This window comes from Carassius auratus, chromosome 34 (assembly GCF_003368295.1).
Source record: "Carassius auratus strain Wakin chromosome 34, ASM336829v1, whole genome shotgun sequence".
Lineage (NCBI taxonomy): Eukaryota > Metazoa > Chordata > Actinopteri > Cypriniformes > Cyprinidae > Carassius > Carassius auratus.
Genome location: NC_039276.1, coordinates 25,738,599 through 25,761,355, shown reverse-complemented (window position 1 = coordinate 25,761,355; position 22,757 = coordinate 25,738,599). Strand labels below are relative to the sequence as shown.

Below are 22,757 nucleotides of genomic sequence, written 5' to 3'. Positions count from 1 at the left end.
AGTCCTTAGAGTAAGCACACAGGTCAGACCTTGTTGCGAACGCGACCGGACTCTGATTGGGTGCGTGTGTGTGGTATTTTTTAGTGAGCTGGTGATTGCAGGTGGATGAGGAGCAGGTGGGAGTGATTAGTACTTAGGTGAGGGAGTGCCCTGTGATTGGTTGGTGATGGAACCGGGCATGTCTGTTACAGTATCCCCCTCCCCACGGCCCGCTCCCGAGGGCCGAGGACCCCGACGACTTGGTGGACGTCCTCTTTCATCGTTGAGCCGGTCTTTCGGAGTGATTGGAGTCTAATAGGTTCGGATCCAGGATGTCGTTGCGTGGGACCCATGAGCGTTCCTCTGGACCGTATACTTCCCAGTCCACTAGGTACTCAAGTTGTCCACCACGCCGTCACTGAGGGCTGATGGAAGGAGCATTTATAGTATAGGTTGAAGGTCCTCAAGCGTTGCAGGACCTCCGCAACGTGGCAACGATGTTCAGCTAAGCTCCGGGAGTAAATGAGGATGTCATCTATGTAGACGAGGACGAACTTGTGGAGGAACTCCCGGAGCACCTCATGTATGAAATCCTGGAATACGGAGGGGGCGTTGACAAGTCCATATGGCATCACCAAGTACTCATAGTGGCCAGTATGGATGATGAAAGCAGTTTTCCACTCGTCCCCCTCACGTATCTGAATGAGGTTGTAAGTGCTGCAGAGGTCCAACTTGGTGAACACAGTAGCACCACGGAGATGTTCCAGGGCAGGTGGGACGAGGGGAAGAGGATAACCGAATTTAACAGTTAAATTGTTGAGGGCACAGTAAGCAATGCAGGGCCGCAAGCCTCCATCCTTCTTTTCCATGAAGAAAAAGCTGGATGCAGCAGGGCAGGTAGATGGACGGATGTAACCTTGTGCCAGTGCCTCCTTGATGTAGTCCTCCATGGCCTTCTCTTCCGGGATGGAAAGGGGATAGATACGTCCTTTAGGCACTGTTTCACCCAGAAGTGGATCGATGGCACAATCCCATGGCCGGTGTGGAGGCAGCTTGAAGGCCCGTCTGGGGCAGAATACATCACTGAAGGGGGCATAACAGGTTGGAATGGATAGGATTGCTTCTCTACCGGGCCCTCGATGGATGTGGTACAGACAGGTAGAGGTTCCGGGGAGAGTTTGGCTGGAACAGGGAATCCAGTGATACAGCCCTGGAAACAGGAGTCGCCCCACTTCAGGACTTCACCCGTCTTCCATTAAATAACTGGGTTATGCTGCTCCGACCACAGGCGCCCTAGGATGACGTCAGCAGTGGATTCCTCCAGAACCAGCAGATGGATCTCCTCCTTATGAAGTAGCCCGGTTTGGAGGGTTATCAGACCAACACGATGATGAATGCATCTTCGACTCAATGGTTTTCCGGTTATTGTATGGACCTGGTAGGCTGACAGCGTTCGAAAGGGAGAATGGCATTCACCATGGGACGAGGAGGACGGACGGGGCATAGGGAGATGATATGCCCTGGAGATGCACAGTAGAGACATAGATTCTGGGCCAGCCGTCTTTGCCGTTCAGCAGCAGTGAGTCGGTTAGAGGCGATGAGCATGGGCTCACTCAATGGTTCTGGGGAGCTGACGCTCTCTGGTCGGCGAGTTGGAATACGCCTGACCCTGGTGCTCTTCGAGGCATGACTGCATACGGGTGGCGAAGCGGATGGAGAGTTGAATGAAGCGTTCGAGCCCGATGGTGTCCTCGTATGCAGCGAGATGCAACCGCACTCGAGGTTCCCATCCCTGATGGTAGGTGGTCAGTAAGCCCTGCTCATTCCATCCGCTAGTGGCCATAGCCATATCAGTCTAGAAAATTGCAACTTTTCATTTTCCGTCAGTTTTAGTACATGATATAACTACAGAAAAATCAAGTTTTAAATAGGAAAAATATAGAAACTCTTTGGTCATTTTTGAGCGAGATGCTTATGGTTTAATCAGATACAAGTATCTATGATAAGCTATGCTAACAGTGCTACCAGCAGATCCGGAGATCGGCTGAATGGATTCAAAAACAGTAAATCTCAACTGTTTAACTCTAGGGGAGTTAGAAAATTAGCCTATTTAAAAAATAATAATAATAATTTGGAGTGCTCCTTTAAGATTACATAAATGCATTTGGTAAACTATAAAATAAAACTGCATCATTATTCTTTGACGTATTATAGGGAGATCCAGGACCACCAGGTTCTCTAGGATTTATTGTAAGTTTGACTTTTATCAGTTGTCTTGTGATTACAGAAACTGACCCATCAGGAATGAAAAGGTGAAGGAGAAAAGGTGTTTTCTAAAACATTACATTTCACTCTTACAGGGACCAACTGGTAACCCAGGGTACAGAGGACTGCCAGGATTGCAAGGTCCTTGGGTAAGTTAGATATGCACAATAAAATTACTGTTATAATAAAGTTATTTATAATTAGGGTTGGAATTTTTTATTAAATTATTCATATAGATGTATTAAAGGAGTAATGGTTGTTATTAAGATATAGCTTTTGTGGATTTGATTATGTCAGTGAGGTGTTATGCATGGTTTTTCCTTTGGTTATTATAATCTAATTGTTTGATACTATAGATGAACAGTGGTTAATTTTAATAAAAGTAGAGTCCTAACTCAATCTGTCAGAATATTTCAATTTTACCCTAAAAATTTGGATGTTACCATTTCTACAGGTGTTACTATTTATAGGTTTATGATCATTTACATCTGCACTGTGTATCATCAAAATCAGGGAGCACAAACCTTTTTCATGTATTGAAAAAAAATATAATTTCTACAACTTTCACTCAGGAGAAGAAACCTGCCTTTAAACATGAAATAAATAAATACTTGATATTTATAGTTATCATTTTTGATATTGTGAAACAGAGTGTGAAAAGTTACCTACTGCAGCTTTAAGCATATGAAAACAATGTTATGACATATATGATACATTTGATATATTTGTTTTTTTACACAATAATGATATTAAATTAACTTTTGGGCTGTAATTTCTCAGACTAAATTGATGTGCAATTAATTGTATTTATTAATCGCCACATCATATAATTAATTCGTTTAAATGTTTTAATTATTAGACAGCCAAAGTTATAATCATGACAACCCTATTTATAATACAAGTAGTGTTTGCTCTATTCCAAATCAACCATCACTTCTTCTTACTGTTGGATCTTTCTTTAGGGTCCTACTGGCATCAAGGGTGTTAAAGGACAAAAGGTAGTAACACAATGATTTTCCTAATTTTATGAAAGATTTACTTTCGTGTTTTATGACCGCATATTCCAATGTGTTTAATGTGTCACATCACTTTGGTAAATAAATATCTTCCATTTGATGTTGATGTGTTGTCTCTGTACAGGGTGAAAGCACTAAAATGTTAAAAGGAGTCAAAGGAGACATGGTGAGACAAATATTTATTGTCTTATATCAGACTAAAATTATGGTCTATTATCTGCACTGTTAATCCACATGGATTCTGTATCCTCACCACAGGGGGAGAATGGAGAGCCAGGCCCACCAGGACCTTTCTCACAAACCCGTCCAGTCCCTACAGAATGGCAGGCAAGAGGAAAATGAGTTTATGAAAATATTACAAATATTGTATCTCAGTTAAGCAAATGATCTCTCTACTATCATTTTCATATCTTTCATTTGTTCTGACAGGGTAAAAAAGGCTTGAAAGGTTATAAAGGAGAGCAAGGAGATACGGTAGGTGGCATTTGAGCCTTTTTTAACACAAATTTATTTTTGGAATAAGCTTGCCTTAAAAAAAAAGCTAGCTCCCTTTTTGATAGAGTGTAATAGAATGTTTAGTATGATAGATGGAAATGTTTTTTTTCACATAATTTGGGTCTGATTTTATTGGTCATCTAAAATATATTATTGAAATGTAATCCTGAGTTTTGCAGATGGTCTTTCCTCATTCAAGTAGATAAGACTGACTTGAAAATAGCTGGCAAGGTCGCCACAGAGTGAACCTACTGGGACATTGGCAGCTTCTTGATAATTTGCTTTTATTATAATTTCAGGGATATTTATCTACAAAAGGAGAGACTGGTGTGTCAGGGTTACCAGGACAACGGGTATGATTGATTGAGAGCTGAAATCTCTGTATTATCCCTATGCAAAGACTTTAAAAAAAATCACAATTTTTGTCTAAAATATTTAACCAATTCTTATTAATTACAGGGAAACCCAGGACTAAATGGCTCGCCAGGATCTAAGGTACATCATTTTTTATAGTTTTCCCAACAGTTTTGTAGATTTGTTTGTGGACATTTCTTAAAATCGCTCTCCATTCCTACAGGGTGACGATGGACTTCCGGGTTTCCCAGGAAATAATGGTCGCAAGGTATAAATCCATTTCTGGTTTAGTGCTATTTCTTGTCATACTTTAATATTCACTCTGCATCTAAATTGTATGACCTAAATGCATATCATTCAACAGGGAGATAGAGGAGAACCCGGAGAGCTGATTGGTCCTTTTGGAGGTACTAAAAATAATGTGTTAAGATTATACCTGTTTATTCACTGTTCAGTGGATTACTTGATTCTGATTGATTCGCGACATCCCTAATAACACAGGCACATCCAGGTAACTGGAGTTGGTGCTATATTCTGGCTAGGAACCATTTTTTTCATGGTTGAAGAATTGCATTTGTTTAGCTAATAAAATATGAAAACTCGATTCAAAATTATGTACAATTATTTAAAGGGGCCATAAGACTAAAAATAACTTTATTTGGTGTATTTGGTGTAATGCAATGTGTTAATGTGGTTTAAGGTTAAAAAACACATTAGTTTATACATACTTTGCATTATTGTTGCTCGTCTATGCCCCACCTTTCAGAAACGCATAGATTTTTACAAAGCTCATTGTTCTGAAATGCGAGGTGTGCTCTGATTGGCCAGCTATCAGTTCATTATGACTGACTGAATACCTCAAGCGTGTGACGGAAATGTTACAACCCTTACTATACTGTGATGCCGTATCCCAGTGCGATGAGACAAAACCAATAAAACCCATTACAAACGAGGAATCTGTTGCATCCAGTGAGGACATAATTACTGATTATAATGACTAATACTGTCTTTTTACGCACCGCGCAAACATAAAGCCATGTCTGCATTTGTGATCAGAGAAAAGACAAACTACAAGTGCTACTCTACACTGCAACTAGCTGGATGTACATTATCCCTTACTAAATATATGCTGTTTTAATAGTTCTAATCTAGCTTTCAACATACAGTCAGGTTTCCCAATACTTTGTCAATATGTTTCTTTCTTTGCTTCTGTCTGTTTCTCTTGTTTATAAAGTGGGTCCTCCAGGACCTCCGGGAGAGCGTGGCCCAATTGGAGAGTATGGTCCTAAGGGTCCTAAAGGACTGCCGGGTCCCCCAGGACCCCCTCCCTCTGAGCAACAACCAGGTATTTTTCAATCTAAACTGGAAAATCTTTTATTATTAATACACCCTCATGTTGGTATCTTTAAGGAGACACAAGGAGAAGTTCAGATGAGTAATGCTGCTCTTTGCCATGCTTTGCATTCAATTAAATTTTGCTTGTTTATTATTCCTGTTGTGAGATGAATAACCCAAAATTTACATTAAAATTTACTCTTAATCATTTAGTAGACACTTTTATCCAAAGCGACTTACAAATGAGAACAATAGAAGCAACCAGATCAATGATAGGGCAACAATATATAAGTGTCGCAGTTAGTCTAGCACAGTACACATACAGTGGCAAGGGTTTTTTATTTATTTTTTATTAATTAATGTTAATTTATTTATTCCACCAGCTGGGAACAGTCCAAGAAAAGGTCATTGAGAGTGATTTTGTGCTTCTTCGGAATGGCACCACAATTTGTTGTTCACTTGCAGAACTGGAGGGCGCACAAGTCTAAACTAGTGAATTTAGGTATATTGGTGCAGAGCCAGTGGTTGTTTTGTAGGCAAAGATCAGAACCTTAAATTTGCTGTGAGTGGCTATTGGAATCAGAGCGAACTGATTAAGAGAGGTGTAATGAAGACTTTCTTTGGCTTGTTGAAGACCAATCTCACTTCTGACTTCTGGATCAGTTGCAGAGGCTTGATAGTACATGCCAGAAGGCCTGCAAAGAAGGCATTACAATAGTCCAGTCTGGAGAGAACGAGAGCTTGGACATGAAGTTGTGTAGCCTGCTCTGATAAGAATTGATTAATCTTCTTAATGTTGTATGAGGCTGATCTGCAAGATCCGGTCGTTGTAGCAATACTTCTTAGACTTGATGCACACACGGGTTGCCAGGTTGACAACAAAAGCAGGAATGAGTGCACTTGACGATGAATGAAATTAAATATGCTGTTTTCCGCCAACTGGCAACCCGGGATGCTGAAATACAGCTAGGAGAATAATTGACTGTAGCATTGTTTTTCAGGTAAACAAATATGTTAACTTAGCATGTTTCTTAAATATCTGCAAACATATTATGGTTCCTGGCTGTCCTGGAAAGAGTTATGGTTGACAAACCTAGCTGTACAGAGAGGTTGTGATGAAGTCCTGGGTTTGCTGAAACCACAAGCAGTTCTGTTTTAGCAAGGATAAGTTGAAGGTGATAGTCCTTCATCCAGGCACTAATGTCTATCAGACAGGCTGCATTGTGAACAGCTACTGTTGGTTCATCTGGTTGGAATGAGACATAGACATGTGTGTCATCAGCTTAGCAGTGATATGAAGAGCCATGTTTCTGAATGACAGATCCTAATGATGATGTAGACAGAGAAGAGAAGGATTGGCATTAAAAATAAATCAATAAAATATATATTTTTAATTAACTATTTAACACTATTTTCAATCACATAGGGGCTTAGACATTACTTTGACCAAACTCTGTCACTTATATGATTGTTTCTCTGATCCACAGTGGATTTGTTGGGTCCAGTGGGACCACATGGACCAAAGGGAGCCAAAGGGGAAGCTGGAGAACCTGGTAATCCTGCCATTCATCCCGGTCCACCTGGCCCTGATGGGAATCCTGGAGTTCAAGGACCACCCGGACCCAAGGGATCATGTAGGCAAATATTCAGACTAGTACGAAACCTGGTACCATTCCTAAATGTCATGCTAATAAAGTATATATATGAATTTTCAGCATCATTACTCCAGTCTTCAGTGAAACATGATCCTTCAGAAATAATTTATTATGCTGATCCATTGCTCAAGAAACATTTCTTGTATTATTATCATTAGCATTGTTGAAAACAGTGGAACAGCTTAAAGGATTAGTTCAAGCAAAAATGAAAATGATCACCCTCATGTCATTCCAAACCCATAAGACCTCTGTTCATTTTCCGAACACTGTTCAAGATATTTTAGATTTAGTTCGAGAGCTTTCTGTCCCTCAATTGAAACTGTGTACGGTATTAGCTTGACCAGACCAGAAAGGTAATAAAAACATTATCAAAGCAGTCCATGTGACATCAGAGGGTCAGTTAGAATATTTTGAAGCATCGAAAATACATTTTGGTCCAAAAATAGCAAAAACAACGACTTTATACAGCATTGTCTTCTCTTCCGTGTCTGTTGTGAGAGAGAGTTCAAAACAAAGCAGTTAGTGATATCCGGTTCGTGAACGAATCACTCGATGTAACCGGTTCTTCTTGAACCAGTTCACCAAATCCAACTGAATCGTTTTAAACGGTTTGTGTCTCCAATACGCATTAATCCAAAAAATGACTTAAGCTGTTAACTTTTTTAATGTGGCTGACACTCCCTCTGAATTAAAACAAACCAATATCTCGGAGTAATTCATTTACTCAAACAGTACACTGACTGAACTGCTGTGAAGAGAGAACTGAAGATGAACACCGAGCCGAGGCAGATAACGAACAGAAGATTGACTCATTCTCGAGGGGAGTCAATAACCGTTTCTGTCAGACGCATCTGATTCGGGAACCGAGGAGCTGATGATACTGCGCATGTGTGATTCAGCGTGAAACAGATCGTCACACAGAGCATCTGAACCGAACTGATTCTTTTGGTGATTGATTCTGAACTGATTCTGTGCTAATTTTATGAGCGCGGGTAAACCGAAGGCTTGAAATCATTTCAAACAATTCATTTCGATTTGGTGAATTGGTTCAAGAAGAACCGTTTAAATCGGATGATTCGTTTCGCGAAACGGACATCACTACACTGCAGTCGTAGTTTTTAAAGTCATAGTTTTTGTTATTTTTGGACCAAAATGTATTTCAGTGCTTCAAAAAATTCTAACTGACCCTCTGATGTCACATGGACTACTTTGATGATGTTTTTCTTACCTTTCTGGACATGGACAGTAGACCGTACACACAGCTTCAATGGAGGGACTGAAAGCTCTCAGACTAAGTCTAAAATATCTTACACTGTGTTCTGAAGATGAACGGAGGTCTTACGGGTTTGGAACGACATGAGGGCAAGTCATTAATGACATCATTTTCATTTTTGGGTGAATTAACCCTTAAATATTTTAATTAGAGGCTTTGTAATTAATTAATCGAAATTAATCACATTTTAATCGCATATAAATATTTGACCTGAGAACAGTGCGAAGTAATTTTTTTTTCACATGAATTTATAGTATACCATTGAATAATGACTGAATTCATAAGCTTAAGCAACAAAATATTGTTTATTTTTGTTCAACTAAGTCTAGCAGACCAGTGCAATTTTTGCCATTAAGTGTAATTTAGAAACAATTTAGAAATAGTACATTTCAGAAATTCAGGAAGCTTATATGTGCTGGAACCTTCTGTAAAGTGTTTTTTTAAGTAAAACACAATACTGTCAATTACATTCAGAACATTGGAAACACTGACTATTAGAAAACATCTCTCTGTTGCTTCAGAGGCCATAACATACTAAGTCCAACTCTCAATAACCTTGGCCAAAACAATAAAGAGTTTAACATAAACTGCCAGTTGAACCAACAAAATAATAAATAGTTCAACATAAAGTGTAAAGTCCACGCTAGCTGCTATATGTTTTGCGTTGAGGTGATCCTTGAGGCTCGATGTGCTGCAGTGATATCATAGACAGTAGTGATATGCGAGGCGAATGCTAGTTGGTGCTCCAGTATAATCGGTCCGCCGAAACTCATCCATTGAGAAACGTTCCGCGGTGCAAAAATAAGTTATTAAAAATGCGGGAATTTTTTTTCTGTAACTAATTAATCTTAATTAACGCGTTATTTTTTGTGTAATTAATTAATCTCAATTAACGCGTTAAAGTCCCAGCCCTAATTTTTATAAAGAAAGTAATTTATTTGAAATATTTTGTAACAATGCAAAACCCTTTATTGTAATTTTTGAAGAGAGACTTTGGTAATACTGAATAATATGAAGACGTACTGAAGACTTTATATAAGACTATGTGTCTTGATACAGTGGAAGAATTCTTCAAAGGAGCACCAGGACCACGTGGACGTCCAGGAAATGCAGGAAAAAAGGGACCAAAGGGTAAGATCAGCGCAGATGTGAATAAACTACTGGGATGATTTGCATGTCCAAGATGCTATGAAGATAGCCTTGCTGCTGACATGACATGACATGAATGTCCAAGATCATGTCATGCTGTGCAATGGGAATGTTTGTGGGAAACTTAATTGTTTTTAGAGTAAAATGAAGAATGCTTCTTTCTTCTCTAGAAACACAGCAGGGGTTTGTTCCTGACATTTGTAAGTCTTTGCTATTCCTGCTGTACTGATAATGATATTTATTATATGATCAGGTGACCATGGTCTGTGCGAATGCACTGTACAATCCACACCTGGTCCTGCGGGTCCTCCTGGTGATGCTGGGGACATTGGCATGGTAGGAGAGTGGGGTCAGCATGGTGATCAGGGAGACCCGGGACCCAGAGGCGTGGATGGTGTGCCTGTAAGTAGACATACAGGTCCTTCTCAAAAAATTAGCATATTGTGATAAAAGTTCATTATTTTCCATAATGTAATGATAAAAATTAAACTTTCATATATTTTAGATTCATTGCAGACCAACTGAAATAAACATATTGCCTCAGGAATCTTTTGCAGGTGTTTAGAGTTAATTAGTTGATTCAGATTATTAGGTTAATAGCTCGTTTAGAGAACCTTTTCATGATATGCTAATTTTTTGAGATAGGAATTTGGGGTTTTCATGAGCTGTATGCCAAAATAATCAGTATTAAAACAATAAAAGACCTGAAATATTTCAGTTGGTCTGCAATGAATCTAAAATATATGAAAGTTAAATTTTTATCATTACATTATGGAAAATAATGAACTTTTAACACAATATGCTAATTTTTTGAGAAGGACCTGTACACCACATCTCTTTATATTATGCCATGTTAAAGCATAGTTCCCCCAAAAATTAAAACACTGTCATCTCCCCTTCAAGTTGTTCCAAACCTCTATGATTTGTAGTGGTAACCTGTATGTTGGTACCCAAACAGATGACTTCAATAGTATAGAAAAAAAGACTATGGAAGTCAGTCAGCTGTTTGGGTACAAACACATTTCAAAATATCTTACTTTGTTTAAAAAAAAGAAAAAAAAAAAAGGAAATGACTTAAGAGTGAGTAAATGATGACAGTTAAATTTTTTGTGGGAAACTCTCCCTTTAAGATCACATGAGATATGAACATCTTTGTATGCACCGATGCAAAATGCAATGTCAATTTTTTACATTTTTACATTTTATAGGGTTTCCCTGGTGCAAGAGGAATACCTGGACCCAAAGGCAGAAAAGGAGAGCTGAGATCCGCTACACAGAAAGGTGTAATAATCTTCCGTTACATGTTTAGATACACATGAGAGTAGACATACACTTCAATATTTTGTCTCCACTTGTGAAATACAGGACTGCCTGGTGACCCCGGGGATCCAGGTGCTAATGGGTTCCCAGGAGAGGAAGGAAGGCCTGGATTTAATGGCAAAGATGGTGAACCAGGTCTTCAAGGATCTCCTGTGAGTCTAGCATACCTGATCATTCAAAAACAGCACTAATTAGGAGACCAGCATTTTAACAACAGTATGCATTGTAATTCGCAAGTCTTGGCATGCTTACCTTCCTTCAGGGAGAAGGTCCTGTAGGTGAACCTGGAGAGAAGGGATACCCAGGTTGGCCAGGTCCTCCAGGTCTAATAGGTCCGATAGGACAACCTGGTCAAGTTCATGGAGCAACTAAAGGTGCAAGGGGTCTTCCTGGAGATGATGGACAAGCTGGTATCGATGGAAAACGAGGGTCACCTGGTGCTCCAGGTGTGTAGCAGTGTTATTTTAGTCTCATTTATATACTAGCATAGTTTTTGTTACTTTTTTCAATATGATTGTATGTTAATATGTTCTGTTTTCACACTGATTTTATTTTTGTAGTGTTTTGTCACTTTTAGCACAGTTTAAAGAATTCGATTTTTATTAATTTAATTAGTTTTAGTTGAGAACTTGCAACTAGGTGACTAGTTATCATTTATTTTATTTCAACTAACAGTTTTTAATGGTTTTAACTTTAGTTAACAATGATAACCCTGCTGTTTAAATATACTGAATTCTTAATCTTATACCTTTCTTTTATCCATTCTATGCATATCTATATCCTATGTTTTATCTTACAGGAGAATGCAGCCCACAAGGAGGAAATCAGTGGCATATTCCAGGTAGAGATTTCTCTTCTGTCTCAGTGCTTCACCACATAGCATTCATTCCACCATGTATGCTCACCAATTAACACACTTTAGCATTATTAATCAAGTCATCAGATTAATTAGATTATCATTGCAAGTAACTCTGATTAGGTATCATGTCTATTAATATTATTATTATTTGTGAGCTCTATACTTTCAGATTTCTGGTTCTAGTCTGTGTAAATTAATTTTGCTCCATACCCAACAAAATTTAAGATCAAGAGTGATTTTTTAATGCAATATTTAAAACTTGTGTTTTTGTGCTGTCCATCATATTAATCTTTATTATAGTGGAATGTATTGGAGATCCCGGGCCACCTGGAGAGATAGGGAAGCCTGGACTTCCAGGATTCACTGGATTTCCTGGTAATGGATGTGTTATTGTACGTTTTCACAACTAAAAAAATAATAATAATAATTTCTAAAAATAATAATTCTAATAATTAATTCATTTCCATTATGTTCTAGGACTGCAAGGTTCTAAAGGCATACAAGGTCTTTCTGGAGAACCTGGGGCCAAAGGAGAGAAAGGTGAACCAGGAAGAGGAGGCCCGCCTGGGCCAGGAGGTAAGCATTAGGAGGCCTGTGTGTTTTTATTGAATCATTCTCATGTTTACCTTTGTCTGTCTCCTTTTCTCAGCTCTGATCTTTTGTTTTTAACCACATAGGTTTTGTTGGACCTCGGGGTGACATGGGAAATCCTGGCTCCAAAGGTGTGGAAGGAACTCCAGGTCTTTCTGGTAAACTAGGTTTGGACGGTGCTCCAGGGCAGAAGGGTGAGCATGGTGAAGTTTTAGGAGCATCTTCTGGAGCCCCTGGAGACCCAGGACTACCAGGACAGAGGGGTGTCATTGGTCCCCCAGGAGACCCAGGACCTCAAGGACACCCGGGTGAGAAACCCACCTGTCAAACCCGTAATGATGGACATATGCTGAAGCTGTAGCGATCAAACTAAGTAAGACTATTTCAAACTTTCAGTCAAGGCTTTGCCAAGCTAACTTTTAAAGTTTGTCTTGGCAAACATTTGTTCTTCTGTTTCTTCCTATTGCATATTAAGGACATAATTTTTTTATATTTTGAGAATATCAGTAAAACAAATAAAAAGTATGATTTATTATAAGTAGTAGTAGAAGTAGTAATAGTAGATGATTTGCATGTATTTTTTGTGGATAGAGTAATGTTCCATGTTCAATTTTAGTCTTACATTTTAAATATTGTAGTCATGATAAAAAAAAAGTTTGTTTGTTTTTCCTGTGACTGTGAATCCTACATAAACACATTTATGCCACCACATGCATCTTTGTATGCTGGTTATATGAAACTTTTGTATCTCCATCCCAGAAGTCTGAGCCGTGCTTTTGATTAAGATCAACCGGTTGTTCTTTATAGTCACTGAAGGATGCAATGTCACACAGGTATGGAGGGAATGCCGGGAATGATTGGCCTTAAGGGTGAAAGTGGCCCTCAAGGTTTTCTAGGAGAGACAGGAAGACCTGGACCGCCAGGAACATTTGGCTTTCCTGGGCAGCCTGGTCAAGTAGGACCACCCGGACCAGCTGGAAAAACTGGAGAACCAGGTACTGATGCTTAAAACCTAGGTTAATTAAAAAAAGAAGAAAAAAAAAGAAAACGGATAATCGCCCAGTGTATTAAACTCATATTAGGGTCTTTTTTACTGGGTGGTTATAGGAGCTCAGTTATAGGAAGTTGGCATCATAGAGGTCCCATATTTGTGTCCATCTGTCACTGTTTTCCATGTTCATAGATTTTTTTTTTTTTTTTGGGGAGTAAGTATGTGTAGACTGTGCTCACATAGCTTTTCATCACTGGTAGTTCCTATTGTGCTGGGTTAGACCCAACTCAGAAACAGGAGCTTATTTAGTCCCTCAAAAGGGTGTTCCTATAGCTGAACTCACTCTCAGTTCCTGCAGTGTGAACACGTCAAAAAACAGGTACTTCTCCAGTAGTTATTGTGACGGCTCGTAAAAGAGGAGGAAGCAAATGCAGGCAATCAGAAGAAGTTTATTGATAATAGAGTCCAGAATGTTGGCAATGGTGAGAGAAGGTCTACGGTGGCGTGAGAAGTGCTGGATGGTGAAGTCGGTGGTGAATGTGAAGGCGGTCGATGGATGAAACCAGGAACAGACCGGAACACTCACACGAAGACGACAACACGAACACAATCCAGCACACGAACACAATCCAGCACACGAACACAATCCAGCACACGAACACAATCCAGCACACGAACACAATCCAGCACACGAACACAATCCAGCACACGAACACGGGAGACGGTAATCCAACTAGGAAGCGGAGACATGAATGAGGATCTGACAACAGACGGAGAGATGAGTGAGTATATGTAGCTGATTGGAGATGAGGATCAGCTGGAGCGAGACAATCAACGCACAGGTGACAACAATAACTCAAACGAGCACATGGAGACTACGGGAGTACAAATACAAACACAAAACATGACACGGAGGAAACAATGGATTTCCTACCGTGACAGTTATAGGAACTATGAAAGCATTGTGAAGGCCCCTATTGATTGATTTCCCTTCACTCTCTGGTCCAACTCTACCATATAAATGATTACATTGTTTTGATTTGTAAGGAATTTCACGGATCCTATGGTCTTTAGGTTCAGAAACATAACTTCAGTCAAGTGTGTCCAAGCTTTTTAGTGCATATTATACATTATATTTGATTTCAGCGGAATGAAGCGAAACCTTTTACTTCTGACCAATGCTCAAATACACTGGGTCTCTGTAGGTCCAAGTGGAGAAAGGGGAGTTCAGGGAGACCCAGGCCTTCCTGGGCCCAGAGGAGTAAAGGGTGTCACTGGAGAACCAGGAAATGCGGGTCTTACAGGAAATGTCGGGCCCCCAGGAGATCCAGGACAACAGGGGGCATTTGGTTTAGGTGGTTTTCCAGGGTTAAAAGGTAAGTTGCCTTTTCTTCTTCATTTGATATGTTATGTTGATATGTTATATTCAGTTGATAATTGGCAGTCTTTATTATGCATAACAAAATGTTTGCAATTAGCATATATTTTGAAATATTGATCATTGAAATATTGATTGAGAAATATCTTGATAATTGATGGTGCTTAAACTAAAAATGATAAATTGAATTAATTGAGTGCTGCAATGTTTCTTAACAATAAAGGTTCCAAAGGTGGTCAGGGCATGACGGGTTTCCCTGGAAGGCCTGGTGAGACAGGTCTGAAGGGCTTTTCGGGACAGAAAGGAGCAAAAGGTGATCCAGGAAGACAAGGTGCAAAAGGACCTCCTGGCCTTCCAGGTGAAAAAGGTAAATAAAGAGCATGATTCTCTATGTGTGTACGTACACAATATGTAATCTAATGGTATCATGGTCATATCATACGGTTTTCCCTGCTTACATGGTCTACATATACAGTTAATAATGCCATAATTTAGTATACCATTACCATGTTCTGTTCTGTAAAAAAAAAAAAAATCATGTAATATTCCTTTCTTTTGTAACAAATTTGTAAAACAATGTGTGTTGAAATGTGCTGACATTACTTGCAACTAGTATTTAGGAGCTTGTACTATGGAGGAAATTGTTTCTGGTGATATGACATCTTTAATATAGTAATTGTCATCATTGTAGTCTTCTGCATACTGTATTCTTGGTGGGTTTTGAATGTCTTGTCAATGCTTGCTCTGAAGGTGAGAGAGGGTTGATGGGACCTCCAGGTGAAAAGCCAATCATAATTATACCACCACATATGAGAGAGGTCATGAAGGGAGCTAAAGGTGACCACGGAAAAATGGGAGATCCTGGCTTCACTGGTCCCAGAGGTGAGTCCATTCATATTCATTTACTACTCAAGAGCACGAAGAGTAACATACTTCATATGAACTACAGAAGCTATGAGAGACTGTAGTGGATGCCTTATATTTTTGGTGCATACAGTACAATTGCCATGTTAATCACAATTTGTTCATATGCCAATTATTTATATTTCTGCATTTGGTCAGTGTGGAATCACAAGAACTTTGCTAATGTGAATAGAACAAAGCAATTCCTTTCAGATAGACACCTATATCTTTTCTGTCAACTTGCCTTTGGCCAGGTACAAAAGGTCTACCAGGTGTTCCAGGAGAGGAGGGTAAAGATGGACATCCAGGTGAGCCCAGTGAAACAAAAGGTACTCGAGGTCTTCCCGGAGTAAAAGGACTTCCAGGGCCTAAGGGAATGCCAGGGCTTTCAGGAATTCGTGGAATCGAGGGTTTTCCTGGATTGCCTGGACGCCCGGTATGAAAACGAGCTCCATCTCTCTCAGAAAACCATTTATAGAAACAATGCACAGAATCTCCTTGTATATGGTGTCCTGTTCAAATGTTTCGAATGTTGTGCCTTTTTTGTCATCGCAGGGTGACAAGGGCACGTCTGGAGCTTACGGACGGATTGGAGAATCTGGAATCAAGGGAATAAAAGGTGCTCATAAATAATCCTCGGAAATGGCCATGCTATACTTAATGTGTGACGTTCTTATACTCTTTAAATAAACTGCCAAAAAGGTTTATGTAAGGATCTTTTATTTAAGGTGACCTGGGTCCTACCATCAGTCTTCCTGGATCAATTGGACTGAGAGGAGAAACTGGGTTTCCTGGACCTTTAGGTAAGGAATTTCTATATCATATAGTGCATCAAATACAAAAAAAAAATAGGTCTTTTACTGTTGCAATTATTGAACCGCTTCTTGAATGAGGATTTAATGCACATTGGTTAGGTGAAAAGGGACTCACAGGTCAGTCTGGAGACAGAGGAAGTCCTGGTTTCGATGGCATTGAAGGGATGAAAGGCTATCCAGGAGAACCTGGAAAAGTTGGACCGCCAGGTTAAAGAGTCTTGATCATTATCCTTTGATTTAATTGTTTGTGCAAAATAAAGAAAGAAAAAAAAAAAAGTTTTTGACTGGATCAAATTTTTCATCAGGTTCTGATGGCCTACAAGGTTTCCCAGGAACCCAGGGTCAGAAGGGCTGGTCTGGTGTGCCTGGACAAGCAGGAACCCCTGGGACCCAAGGCCAACCAGGACAAAAAGGTCTGTAGTTCTAATCATCATATTTAATGAAACGGCAACATAACTATGCATTTTAAAAAGCAAAAATTTATTTTAATGTATTTTTATTGTCAAGTCACTTGATATGCAAAACATTGTTTAGATCGATATATATTTATAATGTTGGCTGGCTCATATTTCCTCTAGGATTTCCTGGTCTTAAAGGCATTTTTGGATTGAATGGCCTGAAAGGTCAAAAGGGGATCAAGGGTGCTCCAGGTATCTCTAGAGCGTAGGAATCATCACATTATACACGTTGTTGTCTTCTCTTATGAATAAAACATGGCATGCTTGTCAGTTTAGAACACTTTTTGTACTTATTACTATTATTATTTAGAATTTGTTAGTTCGTTGTGTAAAGCAAATATTGTGTATAAGCAGAAATGTCATCTTTGGTATGTTTCGCCTCCTGCAAGGTTCTGACAACTGGGGTCCTTCTGGTGAGCCCGGAGCAAAAGGAGAGAGAGGAGAGACCGGCATCCCCAGCACAGAAGCTGGTGTCCCCGGAGGGGTGGGATTCAAGGGTTTCACTGGAGAGCCAGGTAACTCAAAATAGCAAACCACATAATCTAAAACTGGAGATTTGTGCACTGTGCATCTGATGCAGCTATGCATTATTCTACACTGAAACTGCTGTGTTTACAGGTAATAAGGGTGAATCTGGGCATCCTGGTGTACCGGGTCCTCAGGGTCCTCAAGGATTCTCTGATATAAAAGGAGTGCGAGGTGACTATGGCTTTCCAGGCCCAAAAGGACATCCAGGTGAAGGGTTCATTACTATATATTTATAATAAACACTATAAATGAGTACTAGAGACAGTATGAGGAAATGGACTACATAGATGGACTTTGGCTCTCATTTGTCCTGTTTATTACCAAATATTTTAAATATTATTTAGCAAAGTAAATATATAGTGCCTCTTATTTCTTAATCTTTCTTGAAAATTCATTTTGAGAACATGCCATCTTGTCCAAAACCCATTGCTGTCATAATTTAGGTTCTCCTGGTCCCAGAGGGATCCCAGGTGACCCATCTCCATTCGGAGCAAAAGGAGAGAATGGAAATCCAGGTAATGTCGGATTGACTGGAGAAAAAGGAGTCCAGGGGGACTGGGGAGAAAAAGGACCGTCAGGGGAACCTGGAGTGTCGGGAAGAAAAGGTAGATGGTGAAATATGATATTGGCAAATCTCATTGCATTGGCAAAATCAAAACGGAAGACCATTAGTCATCATGTCAAGACAGTTCAAATCATGCACCTTCTCAAATGAAATGAGAAACTAAAGCAGAATGTGTTAAATGTGACAGAAGGTGGGATCCTCCTCCCGTGAAAATGATATGAGATGAACAGTGTTTGGATTGCTCACTTTGTTCCAGCATGAGCCTTAACTGAAAAAGACCTTTAATCATGCAGGGATGCTTTCTTTTATTTCAAGGTGAAAAAGGAGAAACAGGAATGATGGGATATCCAGGAAGGCATGGTTTTACAGGTGACAGGGGCCCTGTGGGACCCAAAGGAGACACTGGACCCCCAGGTGAGGTGGAATGATTTGTCAGCATGACCCTTTTAATCCTGAGTACAACATATTTTCAATCTTAAATATGTGTCATTGTTTTTATAATAAAATAATGTCAATTTCCTATCTCAGCTTAATAAGCACGAATAGCTCTACTGCATGGTTTTCGTTAATATATCTCAAATTGTGATTATAAATTTTGATTATTAAAAATACTTTTCCTGACCTGTATTAGTTTTTTTGGTTTTGTGGTTATGCTTGACCAGCAGATCTAAATGTGTTGGCTGCAATCTCGATCTAGACTGTATTGAACATTACGCATTTCTCATTTCTTCAGATCAGAATTGGTGCCAGAACCATTTGTTGCAGTGTCTAAAATAATTTTGCATTAAGTTTGACCGCATCTTAACCTTTCTCTCTTCCTTGTTGCTTAAGGTTTTCCTGGCGTTCCTGGTGCTAAAGGACTTCCACCAGTTCCACAGAAACTACAAGGGGAGAGAGGACCACCTGGCCCAATGGGTATTCAAGGACCACAGGGACGGCGTGGAAACCCAGGCCTAGCTGGGCTTCCTGGTGATCCAGGTGGGATCATTTAAAGCCATGAATATGTTGTGTAAGCTTCTTCTTCTCTGCTGTATCTGTGATCCAGTATCATTGTATAAGTGGCTATTATCTGTTTACAGGTGTTTTGGGTCCAAATGGAGAAAAAGGCATGCCAGGTCTCCCTGGAATACCAGGAAATCCAGGCTTCCGTGGAGAACCTGGACAAATGGGCCACTATGGTCTACAAGGCGAAGAAGGTAAATGGTGTGTTTGTGTAAAAATGAATGAGGATTCTGGGATAAATACGTGGATTAACAATTGTAGATGACTGGACAACAAGAAGGGCCATGTGATCTTTTCCTTTTTAAATAATTTTGGCAATTTCATGTAAATGTTTTTTTCTCACATGAATGACATGTTGATAATGCATCTCAATTGGTAGGGACCCGAGGGAGCCCTGGTTTACCCGGTCCTATTGGAACGCCCGGCCGCAGTGTTAATGTTGGCTACCTGCTGGTGAAACACAGTCAGTCTGAGAACATCCCCATGTGCCCTGTGGGTATGTCCAAATTATGGGATGGTTACAGTCTTCTGTACTTTGAGGGACAGGAGAAGGCCCACAACCAAGACCTGGGTGAGTGCCACTGACAAAATAATGAAATCAGTCACAAGATGTGCAGTCATTGTCTGTCTGACACCACCATTATTTGTACAACTTTAGATCAAACAACATATAAAAAATAAAAAATACTCTTTTAGTATGAACACAAAAACTAATATATAATCATAAGTAACCTCAGTTTAACTAGCAGATGGTTCAAGCACAGCTGATTTAAGATTCAAGAAGATTTGTTTCTCCCATCTCTGGTCAACTGCAAACTTGTTTATGAATGTAAATCTTGTTTTACAATGCTTTCCAAGTAATTCATTTTCTTATTATACTGTACCATCTAATTTATACTACCCATTAAAATGTTTATGTATTTTTTTAAATGTTTTTGAATGACGTCTCTAATGTTCACCAACATAAAGTGAAAACATTGCAAATTATTATTACAATTTAGAATAAATTCTAAAGCAGAATTTTCAGCAGCATTACAAATCATTCTGATATGTAGATATGATGCTCAAGAAACATTTATTATTATTATCAATGGTGAAAACCGTTGTGCTGTGTAATATTATAATAATATTAGTAATAATAATATTTTTGTAACATTATACGTTTTTATCAATTGTACTGTATACTTTTACCATCACTTTTGATCCGTTTATGCTTTCTTGCTGAATAAAAGTATTACTTACTGACTTATGTTCAGTAATTATATTTACATCAATAACTGTTAAACTGTTATATAAGTGTTCCTGTAGCTCAAGTGGTAGAGCATTGCGTTATCAAGCGGTTGGGGTTCGATTCCCGGAAAACACATGATAGGTCAAAATTAATAGCCTGAATGCACTGTAAGTCGCTTTGGATAAAAGCGTCTACTAAATGCATATATTTAATTTTAATTTAACTGTACTTTGTGATTCTCTGAAAAGGCCTCACGGGTGTCTGTTTTGTCGTCCAGGTCTAGCCGGCTCCTGTCTCCCCCGTTTTAACACCATGCCCTTCCTGTACTGCAATCCTGGAGACGTATGCTACTATGCCAGCCGCAATGACAAATCCTACTGGCTGTCCACCACCGCACCAATTCCCATGATGCCCGTGGAGGAGGCCGAAATAAAACCATACATCAGCCGCTGCTCGGTGTGTGAAGCTCCATCGGTGGCCATCGCCATACACAGTCAAGATATGGAAATCCCACATTGCCCAGCAGGCTGGAGAAGTCTCTGGATTGGCTACTCCTTCCTTATGGTGAGACTTAGTTTCTAAAATGTTCCCCTTCCCCTTCTTTCAATAGTGCTGTAACTGATCCTGACCCTCCCTCGCAGCACACGGCAGCTGGAGATGAAGGTGGCGGTCAGTCTCTGGTGTCTCCGGGCTCCTGTCTAGAAGATTTCCGCACCACTCCCTTCATCGAGTGTAACGGGGCCAAGGGGACGTGCCACTACTTCGCCAACAAGCAAAGCTTCTGGTTGACGTCTATCGATCAGACCTTCCAGAGTTCCCCTTCCTCTGAGACACTGAAAGCCGGTCAGCTCCGGTCACGCATCAGCCGCTGCCAAGTGTGTATGAAGAACCTGTGAGCTGTGACCTATGACCTTTCAGACTATTGCAGCAGCATTACAGTTAACACCAGCAGAGCGACCCACGCAGATACTTCGTTCCAAATGTCCATTGTATGTCAAGCGTCGCGAGTTAGGCTTTTGAAATGTCTTAATGGATTTAATATAACACATATGACGGCCTCAGATTCCCTCTTCAGCGCTACTGTGTGCCTAATGACTGAAAATATGTACATGTGCGTAATGAGAAGCGAAGCCAGAGATGCATGAAAGCATATAGCTATGAGATTTCTCTGCATTATTTACTTTCATATATATATGAAATGGTGTTTCATTTCTAACTTATTACCTCAGCATTATTAGACCTGAAATAATATTATCGAAATCATACAGCTGAACCAAAGAATCCCATGCTTCTTTGCCCTTGTGTGCTTTGTAGCGTCACTATGTGAATGGAGGGCTGGAAATCAAGAACCGGTTCTTCTTCAAATCAAGCTCCATTATTTTTAATGGCAGTATCTTTTTACGCTAAATGCAAATAGCAAACTTTGTATTTCCCCATAGTGCAGAATAGCACATCACTTCTACCCAGCAAACAGGGAATGTTCTTGCACGGTTCTCTCAAAGTCATGAAAACCATTATTCTAGTAATATTACTAGTTTCAGAATTCAAAAGTAACATTCCCATAATGTTGGCAAACTCATACAATGGCACGACAGTATTTATCTCATGGAAACACAAGAGTAGTGTGTTCATTGAGTGTTTTTATTTCCTAAAGGTCTTAAACTCTGAGACTTGAAGATTTCTAGTAGAGTTTTATCCAGTCACGAGGCTTTGGATTCTAGTTCGTTTGAGATAAACCCTTTCTTGGTTTCACCAATTGCACTAATTTTCTCGGAGGTTTACAGGACACGTTCAGATCTTGAGAAAACTCAAGTTTAGTCTTTGTCCCGCTTTTACATGCACAGCCAGACTATATTTTTGGTAAACAGAGTCTATATCTAATGATTAAACAAATGTGGGTGCCCTAATCGTCTTCCAGCTCTGTTGTATTTTGAGCAGATTTGCCCATTTTCAGTGCACACTGCTCAATCATTATAAACCACTCACGTGTATTTGACATCAGTAAAGAGAACCAAAAAAAGGTTATAATTTATAACACTTTCTGCATTGAAAGCATGCCACTGCTTTTTTAACAAATGTACTTTAATTGTAATTATGTAGAATGTTTGAAGTCCTTGATTTTGAATTGCAGTGTTATGGAATAGAGGAACAATAAATGCTTTTTGTTTGTTATATTCGTGTTTCTCTCATCTGAACAATCATAGAAAGTAACGTATGAACTCTAACTCACACATTACTGTTCTAAAGTTTTGGGCTCAGTTTTTCTTTCTTATAAAGAAATTAAAACTTCAGCAAGGAAACAATAAGTCAAAAGTGAGAGCAAATGCATGTTTCAAAATATTCTGTTTTAAATAAATTGTTATTTTGAACTTTCTATTCAAATAATTAAAAAAAATAATTCACTAAGATATTAAGCAGCATTTTTAACTGTTTTCAACTTTGCTAATTATAAGCATATTAAAATATAAGCATAAGAGTCAGCATATTATATTGATTTCTGAAGGATCATGTGACATTGAAGACTGCCGTAATGATGCTGAAAAATCTACTTTACCATCACAGGAATAAATTTTATTTTACTTTTTGTTTTTTTTA

General features: G+C 39.3%; 1 protein-coding gene across 2 annotated transcripts in view; it reads left to right on the top strand.

Annotated features, from left to right (window-relative positions):
• LOC113053638 (collagen alpha-2(IV) chain-like) overlaps window positions 1–22,334 on the top strand; it is an 83,442-nt gene extending 61,108 nt beyond the window's left edge. The window contains exons 9-48 of one of the 2 annotated variants that reach the window (XM_026218811.1): window positions 2,194–2,229; window positions 2,340–2,393; window positions 3,207–3,242; window positions 3,385–3,426; window positions 3,519–3,587; window positions 3,690–3,734; window positions 4,055–4,108; window positions 4,215–4,250; window positions 4,333–4,377; window positions 4,474–4,516; window positions 5,344–5,454; window positions 6,932–7,078; window positions 9,432–9,503; window positions 9,775–9,923; window positions 10,730–10,802; window positions 10,887–10,993; window positions 11,104–11,287; window positions 11,641–11,682; window positions 12,001–12,075; window positions 12,178–12,276; window positions 12,378–12,599; window positions 13,125–13,286; window positions 14,488–14,658; window positions 14,884–15,027; window positions 15,411–15,542; window positions 15,818–15,999; window positions 16,119–16,182; window positions 16,292–16,366; window positions 16,478–16,585; window positions 16,684–16,791; window positions 16,957–17,028; window positions 17,226–17,351; window positions 17,455–17,571; window positions 17,808–17,969; window positions 18,245–18,343; window positions 18,761–18,907; window positions 19,009–19,125; window positions 19,311–19,502; window positions 20,440–20,726; window positions 20,804–22,334. In XM_026218811.1, coding sequence (XP_026074596.1) covers window positions 2,194–2,229; window positions 2,340–2,393; window positions 3,207–3,242; window positions 3,385–3,426; window positions 3,519–3,587; window positions 3,690–3,734; window positions 4,055–4,108; window positions 4,215–4,250; window positions 4,333–4,377; window positions 4,474–4,516; window positions 5,344–5,454; window positions 6,932–7,078; window positions 9,432–9,503; window positions 9,775–9,923; window positions 10,730–10,802; window positions 10,887–10,993; window positions 11,104–11,287; window positions 11,641–11,682; window positions 12,001–12,075; window positions 12,178–12,276; window positions 12,378–12,599; window positions 13,125–13,286; window positions 14,488–14,658; window positions 14,884–15,027; window positions 15,411–15,542; window positions 15,818–15,999; window positions 16,119–16,182; window positions 16,292–16,366; window positions 16,478–16,585; window positions 16,684–16,791; window positions 16,957–17,028; window positions 17,226–17,351; window positions 17,455–17,571; window positions 17,808–17,969; window positions 18,245–18,343; window positions 18,761–18,907; window positions 19,009–19,125; window positions 19,311–19,502; window positions 20,440–20,726; window positions 20,804–21,058 — 4,461 coding nt within the window. In that variant the 3' untranslated portion in view covers window positions 21,059–22,334. The remainder of the gene's footprint in view (window positions 1–2,193; window positions 2,230–2,339; window positions 2,394–3,206; window positions 3,243–3,384; window positions 3,427–3,518; window positions 3,588–3,689; window positions 3,735–4,054; window positions 4,109–4,214; window positions 4,251–4,332; window positions 4,378–4,473; window positions 4,517–5,343; window positions 5,455–6,931; window positions 7,079–9,431; window positions 9,504–9,774; window positions 9,924–10,729; window positions 10,803–10,886; window positions 10,994–11,103; window positions 11,288–11,640; window positions 11,683–12,000; window positions 12,076–12,177; window positions 12,277–12,377; window positions 12,600–13,124; window positions 13,287–14,487; window positions 14,659–14,883; window positions 15,028–15,410; window positions 15,543–15,817; window positions 16,000–16,118; window positions 16,183–16,291; window positions 16,367–16,477; window positions 16,586–16,683; window positions 16,792–16,956; window positions 17,029–17,225; window positions 17,352–17,454; window positions 17,572–17,807; window positions 17,970–18,244; window positions 18,344–18,760; window positions 18,908–19,008; window positions 19,126–19,310; window positions 19,503–20,439; window positions 20,727–20,803) is intronic. The other variant, XM_026218812.1, reaches the window with a different exon arrangement.
• The last annotated feature ends 423 nt before the right edge of the window (window positions 22,335–22,757 follow it).